The sequence below is a fragment of the Cystoisospora suis genome (assembly GCF_002600585.1).
Source record: "Cystoisospora suis strain Wien I chromosome Unknown contig_6033, whole genome shotgun sequence".
Classification (NCBI taxonomy): Eukaryota; Apicomplexa; class Conoidasida; order Eucoccidiorida; family Sarcocystidae; genus Cystoisospora; species Cystoisospora suis.
In genome coordinates this window covers 6,783-19,486 of record NW_027158822.1, presented here as the reverse complement: position 1 = coordinate 19,486, position 12,704 = coordinate 6,783, and the positions used below count along the sequence as shown (strand labels likewise).

Here is a 12,704-nt window from a genome sequence, read left to right as displayed (position 1 = left end):
CCGGGCTGTGACATTGACCGGAGTAACGGGGATGTAAACCAAGCCGTTTACGGAATCTCCGGAGGCACGGTGTTGACAGTGCTGTGACGACCGGTTTGCTACTAAGATCAGCCATGTTCTCGGCAGAGCCGCTGTGAGCCGCCGCGGGTGGTGGTACTCTCCAAAGCCGGAATCTCCGGACTCCGTCCACGCTTCCAGAAAGCGACCACGGCGCAGCTGAATTCCTTGCCAGCTCTGTGCTAGTGAACTGTCTTTTTCGCACGCGGACAATGTTAACTGACCCTGTGGCCCGGTACTCGGCCTGGCAGCGATCCGCTGGAAGGGAATCGACATCAACGCCACTGCATGCGACGAAGATGCTCCTTCTGGCGAGGTGCGTGCGGTGCTTTGAGAAGGTAAGTTTCACGCTTCCACTTCGGCGCAGATGTTGCTGCTAAATTTCCAGGGGCATCACACCCTCGTCGGGAGTCGCAAATGATGTACTCTTATGTGCCTGTAATGATAGCCAGGAAGGACGTGTGGGGCGACACACAGTTTGATGTGGGAAAACTTACGTGTAAGCCAGTCCAGTCGGCTCGGCCACTACCCGAACAAACACAGTAGGAAATTGAGAGACGGTAGGCTTTTCAAGGTGCCAGGCTCGTGTGCTTCTGATATGGTCGCGAATACGGGACAGAGGGTCCCAAAAAGACCCGTCGGCACACGGGGTACAGGGGCACCACTCCCGGGCGGCGTCGACAGTATGTGTTGGTATACCCCGACAGCGTCATGGCGCCCCGCCCGCGTACGCTCTCCTAAGTAGCGATGATGTCACGGTCGGAAGCACACAGGGCACCTTGTAATGGGCTAGTCATATGATCCATACTAGGGTCTCTCAAGCAAGAGACCGGAGTTACGGAGATCACCTTTGTGTTTCTGTAGACACATATCGAACCCCGGGGTGGTTTCTGTGTTTGCAAGCAACCTGAAGCGTAGCATGAGAAACGATGCGCCAGGCCCGCCTGCCGAAGAGACTATCGGGGGCGCCCTGCTTACCGGTCGCAGATGGCATGGCATAGGGAGTGTGTTCCGGGCTGTGCTGTGCCAGCCCTGCTCGAGGCAGCTGTTTGGAAACAGGCAGGCTCTAGCTGCGCGAAGACGAAACGAACTGCAGGTTTCAGTGACAGACCTACTCTCAACTTCACGCTCATCGGCAGCTGCACCAAACATTGTAACTCCCGTGTGGTGGAAGGGTGCTGTGCAATCCTGTGAGACTGAATTTCTTTCTTGCCTACGAGACGTGCAGGCGAGGGCACGACTGAGTAGCACGGCCGTCAAGTTTGGCTGCAGGCCGCGTGTCTAGTCAGAGCCACGCACTTCATAACGGCTTTCCCTGAGGACAGGGGCAGCACGCCTAACTCGAAGAGTCCGCTCTCTTTTGACTATGCTAGGGGCGGATGGACTTCCGCAGCACCGGACCCATGTCCCCGCTCTTACAGCGCCTCAGCTTTGTAATCTTCACGCAGAGGACCCTGAGGTGGCCATGTGTGTGTGGTGTTCCGTGCAGCTCTCCTGAGCGTGTCATCAACAACCTGTATTAGGCCCCCCTACGGGAATCCGTTTTCTCTGGCCGGGAAGCAGCGATTTCTAAGTAGTCACTGATGAAGCGAAAATGCATCAGGACAAAACACGGCTGTCGCGGTGGGCTCCACTCAGCTCGGATCGGCACGCTACAATCAGACTGGCCAGACTGCAGGACCACTTGTGACAACGTTTGTGTTTGTTTGCTCGTCCTGGACCCCAGAGACGTCTAACGGGTCGCCGGGGTCCGCCAAGGGAAAGCCGGAGCCCCTTGTACTGTACCCTTGTCATCTTGCATGTGAATCTCTATAACCGAAAAGGTTTTCAGGTAGGTCAAGCCTAGTGTATCACATGGACATCGCCTTGTCCGTATGACCTTTTCATCCATCGGCAAATAGCTAGACGGTGGACTCTCCGCATTGCAACACTTAATACCAGAAGGTGCAACGAGGAATGACGTCACTTCTCGCCGGTCAGTTTTGTCCCGAACGTTCACAAATCTCCAATGACGCACGCGTGCACGGGGACTAGCAGCTAGGAGAAAGACTTTTTCCCTGGGCAACATAATGGCTTTTTGGCGTTCTGTTCGGCAGCCAGAGACGTTTCTGACACGTGAATCTATTAGCACCTTGTCACTTCGCCTCCAACGTGTCTTCCTGTATTGTCGTCCGTACCGTAGGACTGTAGTTAACACTGCGTCTAGTAACTCAGCTCACTCGAACGACAACGCCGCGGTATCACATCCGTGTTGTTGGACTCACCAATCCGCCTTTTTTTTTCCTTGTCTTTGTCAACCAAACTGTTTTACTGAAAAACTAGCTAATCACCGCTCTTTATGGCGGGGCTCCTATATTCGATTGCAAAATGGACAATGGGAAGCGGTTGATGCCGAAAAGAAAAAAAAAGTGAAGTGAATTTAGGTGTCTGGTAGCCGGCCTGCAAGTCTCTCTCCGGCTCGACGTGGGTAGATTAGGGCCCACGGCCCCTAATGGGGGAGGTCACCTCTACATACAACGAGAAAGATGCGGTGCGTTGTGCGGAAACTGTTTCTTGCAGGAAAATGATACTTTTCTTGTGAGCAGCACCGCGGGCACATCGAAGACGTGAGAAAAACTGCATCTATCTGCAGTGCAGAAATGAAAAATTTCCGCATCAAAACGGGGACGACAACAGTGCGCACGCCAACTTGTAGCGGTATCCGTCCGACCAACCGAGAAAATGCTACCTTGTTGTCCTCCTCCTTCTCCTCTGTCGCGGCAGCTGCTGTGAGTTGCTGCTGTTGCTCGGCGGCGCTCGCTCCACCAGCGGCGAGGCATCTTCCCTGCGTCGATTGCTACTACGACTGTTGCTATCCAAGTGCGTGGGCGGCGGCGGCTTCCGGCTGGTACATATCATAGGTGGTCACAACGGTTTGAACTCAACAACATCAACTCGCTCTCTTAACGAACTTCCGCATAGAAAAAGGGGAAAAGGGATCAACGGATTGGCGACTCCTTTGAAAAACTTCCGCTCTCTTCTTATCATCGGGGGTCTCGGGCGGACGATTGTGTGTGCTCCGAACGCAGCATCCATCATCCATCATCCATCCACACGGCGGGCGGTCTTCATCACCAAGCGCATTATGTATGTTTATGCTTATACCGCGATAACATCAATCACCCAATCCAGGGCTCGCGTGGCGTGACATACATACATACAACGCTTGCGGCCATCCTCTTTTCTGGCAGAGTTGTTGCTTCTCTTTGTGACCTTTCTTCATTTTCCTAACTTTCACCACAAATCCAACAGAGGACCGCTCAAGGAAATTGAAGAAAAACCGCACAAACGGACGGACGCCTGTCAGCCCTACTGGCCGATGGTCGTCGCGCCAACAACGAACGCCGCTTGCGCCCACTCGCGGAGGAGGACTGGCCAAACGTAACAACCCTTCTTTTTGTTATGTAGAAAGTCTCGTCGCTTTTCGACAATCCATACATGTTTCGTGTCCATCTTTCTCATGATCAGTGCTTGTCTGTTTCTTGCCAGCTGAGAATTTCTTCTTCTCGGCGTCGGATTTCTCCGTCCTCTTCTGACTCGGGCAGACCAGCAGCAGCAGTAATAGCACCGCCGGGAGCAGGAACCGCGTCCGTCGTCGCTCTCCGCCGCCTCCGCGGGTGTTTTCTTGCAAAAAGAGGGAGAATTTTTTGGCGCTGCTCATTCTTCTTCAGACAGATCTCCATCTGTCTTTCCGCTTTTTAAAGCCGCCTCAAGGAAGGACTTGTTTCTGCTTGCAGCCGCCTCTTTTTTTCCTTCCTCCTTCCTTCTCTTTGCCAAGTTGCGCGGCCCTGTGAGCAGCGGTGCTCTACTCTTTGGTCTGCTCTGGTCCTCCTTCTCGGGAGTGAGTTTTCCATGTGTGTTTCTGTCTAGTTGTTTTTTCGTTACTTCTTCTTTTGGAATGGGCGCTATGCTTTTCTCTCGTTTCCGCGCACTCGGTGAGGTGTACGCCTTCTGATTTGTCTGTTTTCCCCAGCTTGCCGGTTTCCTTAGGCTGTTTTTTTCACGTGATGACGGCCCGACGAAATCCGTCGTCGCTCTAATGTCTTTCTTCTGCTTACCGGTGTACGGGAAGCAGCGGTGGTGTACTGCTCGATTTGCTGTTGATTCCCTCACTCGTTCTTCAGCCCTAACTGTTTCCTCCCTCGAATTTCCGTCCAGCTCTTTTCTTCCGCGTCATCATACGGCCGTTTGTCCGTCCCTTTTCTTCCTTCGTCCTCGCTCCTGCTCCCCCTGTAAGCTCGCCTGCCTCTTATGATGACACTTTCCGAACTGTACTAGCGTCACCGCTCAGCCATGGGGGGGTTCATGTCCCTCGTACGGATGTGAATGAGACTTCACAGCGTGTTCCACAAATCTTTTCTCTTTCGGCGCCTTTTTTTTTAAACAAAGGGATGGACGCAAGCAGCAGGCACGGGTGTATTTCAGGGGATTCTCGATCTCATATCTCGTAGCAGCAACTGCCGTGTCTCTCCTTCGATATATCGATTGCAGTTCGTTGTCTTTGAGGTCTAAACTGCACCTTCTCTTCTATGAAAATCCACCTCTTAACTCGCAGTGATCAAGCTAGAGCGAGCAGCCGATTCTTTCGCGTGTTAGAGGAGGACGCCTCTTTGTCATCCCTGGGCGTCCGTTGCTCTTTCTTTTTTCCTACTGTTAGATTTTGCTAGCAAAATGTCGTGTAGGTTGAGCGTAGAGTACATACACCGCGGGGGAGACCCACTCACCTTCACTTGATGCGAATGTGCCTACGCCGGGTGACTCTCTTCTCGGACGAGATTGCGTGACGTCTCGCTCTATATATGTACATGTGTATCATGTATAACGGTTTCAAACGCCATTTACAGGAAATAAGCAGGAAGGTGAAGGGATTCTGTACTGTGAAGAGCTGTGAAGCTCTTTTGTTATTTCGGGTTTAAAGATAGATAGTGAATAGATAGATAGACTGAAGGTAGGTAGACGGAATACAGTTAAAGATCTCTTTCAGTCTCTCATTCGTACGGTTATCCTGCTGCTTGGCTTATGTGGGGGTCGTTTTCTTCTTCTCTCTTTCCTGGATGTTTTTTCACAGGTTCACGACCACCTGTCCATCATTCCCAGCAGCATCAGTAGTATCAGTGTGTAGAAGTTCATGGTTGGTCGGAGTGGTTGGTCTCTTTCGTTCTTCTTCTCTTCTTACCATTAGCAACATGGATCTTTGAAGACGACGACGGAAATCTTCTTTCTCTTCTTTCTCTTCCTCTTCTTTCTTTTCTTGAACTCCTCTTCAACTCCTCTTCGTACGATTTCATGAAGAGACTCCTTCCTCTTCTCCCTCTTCTTCCCCTACTTCTGCATCTCCCCTGAGTTCCATAACAGATTCTTAAACTGTCTTTTGATGTATGGAACGCGAGAAGGAAGAACAACACTAGACACAGTTTCGTGCTGTTTCTCACGTCTCTTTTTATATCCTCTTTATGATCTTCATTCTCCTCTCTTTCTTCAGTCAGCTGCGCTGGTTGTCGGAAGTTAAGAAAAAGAAAAGACGACAGAGAATTAATTCATCGACAAGACAGAGAGCGGGTTGTTGGATGACACAGCAGACGAGAATGGAGTGGCGGGTGTACATACACTCAACGGGACAAACAGTTAATGTATCGATCCATTGATCGATCTAGATACATCTCTCGCTTGGTGCCTATCAACCAGTCTATGAATCTCCCCCTTCCCTCCGGAACAAGGAACAGATATCCGATCCGAACTTTTCTTCTTTTCCTACAAGAGACAGGAATTTCTCCTTCAGTCACCGGGAGAGACCATCCCATGAGGTGCCTTGCGGCGGTCTTTCCCAGCTGCCCGTGTTATTGCTCATCTTATTCCCTTTAATGCAAACGTTATACACTCGTCTATAGTCCGTCATACGTATTCTATACAGTTAAGAATAGCCGAAAGACAATGAAGTATCAGCAACCAGCAGTTATATTGCCTCCTTTCCCTGGGGGAGGAGGAGGCGGAAGTAGTGGGGAGGGAGCCTCATCATCTTCATCTGGTGCCACCTCAGCTGTCCTCTCTCCTTCTCCTCAGTCATCTCAACAGCTTGTCCCCATGCAACCTGCGTACGTCGATGTCTATCTTTAATCTGTCTGTAATCTATGTTTCTATATCTGTCTCTCCATCCATATCTATCCATCTATATATCTCTCTATCTGCTTGTCCTTAGAAGGTTGCGTAGGGACATAAGAGTACATACAGCTATACATACGGACAAGCATATACACAGGAAGCTCACGTACAGGCATCACTTCAAATCGCAATAATATGTCACATAGGGGGATGACGCTTTGCGGTAACGCGTTACATAGGAGGAGGCTCGATGGGCTTTGGTTTAGTGCACTGATAGAGAGTGCCGTATTGTAATCAGTAGGTTCGGAAGCACCCCTTCGTGTGACTAGATCCACTCTAGAGAACAGCAGCGGGGAGCATTTTGAGGGGTGACTTTTCCGCGATTACATTCCGATGGATAAACAACAGCATAATTCTGTCTATGTACGGGGCTGTATTGTCAGTCTGTTGAGTGTCTGTACATGATGCCTATCTTTGCGGGGGGGGGTTGTATTGTTACCTACGAGTTGCAGTACTTAACGTCTTTCTGCAGGTTGATGTGTACATTCGGTTAGCGACCTCGGCTTCCAGTAAGAATGGCCTCACACACGCACGTACTACATATTATTACTATAGGTCTTTTTTTTTTTCCCCTACAGAGTGCATGCATGCGCATGCACCTTGTCTGTCTGTATTGATCAAGCAAACACTGGGTCGTCACTTTGAGGTGGTGTCCAGGGGGGAGAGAAACTGGGCGACTATTGTGATGATGGACTTTTCTTCTTCTTTATCAAAGCGGACATCGTATGAGTCGCCATGAAACAGGTGACAAGATGAGATGCCAAGGTAACTTCACTTTTGCTGCTTTGTTTGTGTGTGGGTATTTCTTTTCTGTCCAGTCTCAGGGTGGAGTGTACAACATGGCATCGAGATTCTCATGATCTGTTTGACTATGAGACACGTCATGTGAACGTAAAGCAATTCATAGTTACGCGGTCCGCACGTCTCTTCCGAGTAGATGCTGACGTCAGTTGTGTATCAGAGACCGCCCCTATCCCTTGTCCTCCTCCTCCTCCCCCACCTTCTTCTTCACCCGTTGGTGTGCCACCTCCTACAACCTCTCCTGTGACGTCTTCGTCGGGAGGCATAGGAACATCATCGTCATCGTCTTTTTCCTCTTCTACTGCATCCTCTTCGTCCTCTTCTTCAGCAGCAGCAGGTGTCAGTCAAGGAGCTCCTTCAGCAACCCATAATAATCCAGACGGGTCAAGTAGCGGCCCTAACCCAACTAGCACGATCCCTAACAACGCCAATGATACTAGTGGATTCAATACATCACCAGCGACCGGAGGAGGAGAGGCAGCAGCAGGCGTTGCTCAGGGGGGGGCGGGTGCCGCAGGAGGGTCGTCTCTCCTTCTATTAGGCGGAGGGGGAGTCAATCAAGAGGGAGATGAAGCCTCAGCAGCAGCAGCAGTAGTCGCAGCAGGAGGAGGACAGCCACACCAGCAACAACAGAGATCGACACCCCCGACACCTCCGGTGAATACAGATTTTCTTCTTTCGATCAAATGTGCTAAAGATGGTAAGAGATCATCTGCAGATGGGACTCTTCTGTGTGTCTCGTTATCTGGAGGGGATGAGTAGGTGGAGGGTAAGAGAAGGTCGTGTGGAAGAGGAAGAGAATGAGGGCCGTGTTAGTTGAGTAGAAGAAGATAGGAGGAGGACTTGTGAAGGTGTGAAGAATAGGGGGGGGGGAGAATAGGAAGGAGGAGGTCTCTTGTTTGTATACAGCCATGCATATGATTTTGGAGTGGAAGAGACCCATGCTGCTGTTGGTTTTCAGTTGTTTCTTGAAAGAGGAAGTAGCTGGATGTGCGTCGATGTGTTGTATGAGCATCGGGGTGTGAAAGGGGGTGGAGATGTATCTAATGCACTACAAGTATGTGCATACATACATTTCTATCCCAGGGGATCTCTTTTTTCTCAGGTATATCTGCATTGTGTAGACGAGACACCGTTCGACGCATCTAGACAGGAAAGTCATCATGTAGAGAACGGCGATGGTACGGGTCTCGATGATCCTTTCCTCCCTCTCCCCCCGCGTCAAACAAATAGCTGCCTTTCTGTCTTTGTCTTTGTGTCTGTCCTCTCTCTGTCTCTTCTTCGCGTTGTTTTGTTTCCTCCTCTTTTTACTTACGTGAACGAAGTTAGAGAGAGAGAAACATGAGGCCGCTCTTGCCTGTAGGTCGTTTTTCTTATAGAAGACATTCATCCTTTGTCTTTCTCTTATTCCCTGTCCTGGTTTTATGCTGCTATCTTCTGTCTTATCCTCTGTCTCTGTCTATGTACATGCTTGCATTCTATATGAAGACTGAAAGAGTCTACTTGGCACCTGTTTTGTGTTGGTCCTTTGATCGTCTGTTTGTATCTACAGGTAAATTCATCGTTGTCCCAGCAGATCGTTCTTTATGCGGTTCGTCATCTTCAACGACTCTAATTCCGAAGAAGCTCTGGTCGATTGTTCGAGAGCATAACGATAATAAGCATATTCTACAAGAGGGAGACGTTATCAAGCTTGGAAGATTCAAGCTCCGTGTCAAACAGCTTGTGACCAAGAGAAAGGGAGAAGATAGTAGTAATAGTAACCAAGGAGGAGGAGGAGGTGATAGCGCAGGCACGTCGTGTGGAAGCTCTGATCCAAATCTATCAGGAGGGGGCCTCTCAGAAGACGGCGAACTCAAGCTTGAAGATGGAGAACCTCCTGTATCCAAAGCTGCACCTGAGTAAGCAAAAGAAGAGAGAAGATCAAGGAAAGAAGAAAAAGAAGGGATGAAGAAGGAGTAAAGGGACATAGAGTGATGGTGTGCTTCTTAGTAGCAGACAACTGGAAACAGCATACGTGCGACCCCTAGGAGTGACATCGGACGTGTGTAGAATCTGTCTATGGATATATTTGATGTGTGTATGCATGCGATATGATATATATACATGTGTGTACACATGTATATATATATATATGTATATCTGCGCGTATGTGTATGCACATATGTGTACATGAATTCAAATATGATGGCAGTATGTGGTGGATGCATATGTGTTCCGCTGTGTGTGTATAAAGACAGGTTAAAATCATCATGGCCTGTATGTGATCTCATCCTAATGGGCAGCTCATTAGTCGATATATGTCTGTCTATCTCTATCTGTGTCTATGGTGCATGTCTTCATGTATGCCGTTGCCTAAACAGTGGAAGAGTGTCTGAGAGGTTGATTAAGCGCTCGCCTTTTGTTCAGAGGTGACAAGGTGATGATGGAGCCTGTCCCATGCATAGCTGTAGTTCTAGTTCACGGCTCAGGAGACCCTATCCAACACGTATTGTGCCATGTATCTGTGGTATACATGTATATTTATATAGATGTAAATGCGTACCTACCTACCTATATAGATGTATTTGCCTGCTTACATACGTATATGGTATATGTATATGTAGAGAGAGGTATAGACATGCATACATACTTATGTCTATGGTGTGTATAGCTATATGTTCATACCGGTATAGGGAGGGGTGGTGGGTGAGTGATAGTAGTGGGATAAGATTCGATGGTTGTCCATGTAGTTCACTTTTGTGTGTTTCTTGTATTGTGTGTAATTTAGAGAGATGCAGTGCCGCATATGTCTGCTGGAGGGAAACCAAGAAGGAGATCCCCTGATTTCGCCATGTGAATGTAAAGGAAGTATAAAGTTCGTTCATGTACAGTGCTTAAGACACTGGATCAATGGACGCCTTAATCTGAATAGCGAACAGCAGAGAAGCGCTTTCTTCTTCAAGCAAATCTATTGCGAGCTATGCAAAGTTCCTTACCCTACGGCAATCAAATATGAAAGGGATGATGGAGCTACTGTCGGTAAGCTGAAGGCATAAGAATGAATGGAAGAATGTTGTGAAAGGAGCGGAGGAGATAACAAGAAGAGGGCACATCTTTCTCGTTTGTTTTCTCTGTGTCGAGCGCTGTCGTTTTCTTCACCTGTCTCGATGACTTCTCTTTCTCTTTCTTTCTCTTCTATTTCTTTGTAAGGGTGGGAATGGAGTGGTGGGTTGCTCACACACTGCTGTAGAATTATGAACTTACCGATTTAGGCTGCTGAGGCGATCGATACAAGGACGGAGGATTGTATTCTTGTTAAGGTCTTCTTCTGTGAGAATACGAAGTAAATTAACCACCAAACTACTGTCACTACTACTGCCTAGTATATTCATCTATCTTTAATCTATTCATATTTATCTATCTACCTCTCTTTAATCTCTGTATCCATCTATGATTCATACGTCCGTACACATCTAGTTGTGTAGAGGATACATACATATGGGCCGTTGTGTTGTTGGTGTCTTTGTTTCTTCATGTCTGTTCTAGATCGCATGCAAGTTGTGTCAGTTCCCCGGACGGAACCTCCGTTTATAGTGCTGGAGAATATGGTGGGAGTTCAGCAGAAGGGTGTACATGTGATCAGCATGGCATCCAAAAAGGATCTGAAACTAGTAAGAATCATCAAATCGGAGTCAGTACCTCCCTACTTTCTTCTTCTTACCCTTTCTTATGTTTGTTATCCTCTTTCTCTCCTTTGTATTTTTTCTCGTTCCTGCCTAGAAGAAGTTGAAGCCTTCTTTCCTTACATATCTATGATGATTTTGCACATCAGGTAACTTCCAATCTTTCTCTGGCCGTCTTTTTCTTTTCTTGTCCCGAGTTCAGGTGTCTCGCACGTGAAGGTGATGGCAGTGTGTTCTTTCTCTGTCCGTTGGTGGACGGTAGTTGTTTATCGCGGCTTGGTGTTTCTTCTTGCTACGTTCCCAAGGTAGACAGTTAGTGAGCTACGTAGGCAACTAGCTAGCTAGCTAGCTGTTCGAAGTGAATGCCAGAGGGGGGGACGGGCTTGTGATGTCGAGATTTGGGTGGGACGGAGTGAGAAGCGCGGAAGTGCAGACATGGACATAGGCGAAGTATCTGGGAGAGTTCTTGTTCTGTCTCTTCCTCTTTATTCGTCTGTTTCTCTCGCTGCGTCACGTTGTGTCTGTGGTTTCGAGTGATACGATGCCTTTTCCTTTTTCAAGTGTATATCTTTGGTGATGCATGTACACTTGGCTACCTTTTCATGGACTTCTTCTTCTGCAGGGGAGAGGCCATGAATCTGATGTACGAATTCCTGATGTCTCTATATCTCGTTATCACGCGACAATTCGCTTCGTGGAAGGCCACTTCCAACTTGAAGATCATAACTCCAAGTTCGGCACTCTGGTCTCTCTTAGAAAGGCTTTCCCCATTGGAGACACAGGTAGGAAGAACACATCTAGACATGTTGGCTAGCTAGCTAGCTAGACACGGAGGATGAATGATGCTTTTTTTCATCATGTTTTTCAGAATTCTGTGGAGTAAGGATAGAGAACTTATGGATTGATGCCTTCCGAGTTCATTTGACTTTCTTCTACTTTCTCACCTCGTTCGAGAGAGGCTGTCTGGGGGTATGCAGTGCGTTGGAGAAAAGACCAAATCAAGAAGGCTTCCCGAGGGGGTGGGCTGTCTTGATCTTATGTTATGGGTGTAAGATATAGATCTGAATTATACGGTGGATTCTCTCCCTGTCTCCCTTTTATCTTCTCCATTTCCTTCTAATAGCAAGGGCATGCGTCAGCCACCTCTCTATGAAAGCAGGTGGCGTTACACACGTGTCTCCTCCTTAAGAACCGATCTACTTACACAAAAGCCCTTTTCTGTATTCCTTTTCTGTATTTCGCCGTCATGTAACCGACGTTATATACGAATATTCATACATAAAGATGTAGGTATGCGTCTAGGGAAAGGTGCTCTTCTTTTTCTTGCATGCATGTGTATGTGTGTGTGTATGGGATGTATGGGTATATATGACTGATAAACAGATATTTCCTTGCAAGTTGGACGGAGTGTAGTGAAGTTCTCTCTACAAGAAGCGGCTGTTAATGCGCCCCCGATTGCTGATGTCTCGCATGAGGTGCAGCGCCACGATCCTATGCTTACGGGTGAGAAGAAAGAACTGAGAGAAAGAGAATCTCTCTTCAAAGAGAAGGAATTCTTTCTGTGTGGCCTTTTCGGCAGATAGTCCTTCGTTAGACATTCAGTGATCGTCTCTTCAGTAAATCATTGAGTTTATCGTACTTTCCTATGTGTCGTGTGGGTCTGCTCATTCCTAGCCTAGGGGCTGCCATGTAGATATACAGACGACGGAGAGTTCCCGTGTGGATTATTGAGAGGATGTCACGGTGTGTGTCCCCCCGGCGGCTGTATATTCTATCTCTCTCTATACGTATAGATGCATAGGGCTAGTTGCCGGGTATGATCCAGGGGTCGCTAGCTGCTACTGTAAGAAGTGGCAGTAGACAGGCCAGCTGTCGCCAATATCTTCCGTTCTTCCCTGCATGTATATGACAGATCTCCGTACACGTACATTATCTATATCTATCTATCTATATCTATATCTATATCTATCTCTGTCTATCTAT

General features: G+C 48.1%; 1 protein-coding gene across 1 annotated transcript in view; it reads left to right on the top strand.

The window, feature by feature from the left end:
- Positions 1 to 2,957: 2,957 nt before the first annotated feature.
- Positions 2,958 to 12,704, top strand: part of CSUI_009780 (fha domain-containing protein) — a 12,806-nt gene continuing 3,059 nt past the window's right edge. The window contains exons 1-8 of the mRNA XM_068069889.1: positions 2,958 to 4,328; positions 5,165 to 6,188; positions 7,074 to 7,756; positions 8,609 to 8,957; positions 9,827 to 10,077; positions 10,585 to 10,709; positions 11,344 to 11,503; positions 12,105 to 12,224. Of these exons, the coding sequence (XP_067918134.1) occupies positions 6,028 to 6,188; positions 7,074 to 7,756; positions 8,609 to 8,957; positions 9,827 to 10,077; positions 10,585 to 10,709; positions 11,344 to 11,503; positions 12,105 to 12,224 (1,849 nt within the window). The 5' untranslated portion in view covers positions 2,958 to 4,328; positions 5,165 to 6,027. The remainder of the gene's footprint in view (positions 4,329 to 5,164; positions 6,189 to 7,073; positions 7,757 to 8,608; positions 8,958 to 9,826; positions 10,078 to 10,584; positions 10,710 to 11,343; positions 11,504 to 12,104; positions 12,225 to 12,704) is intronic.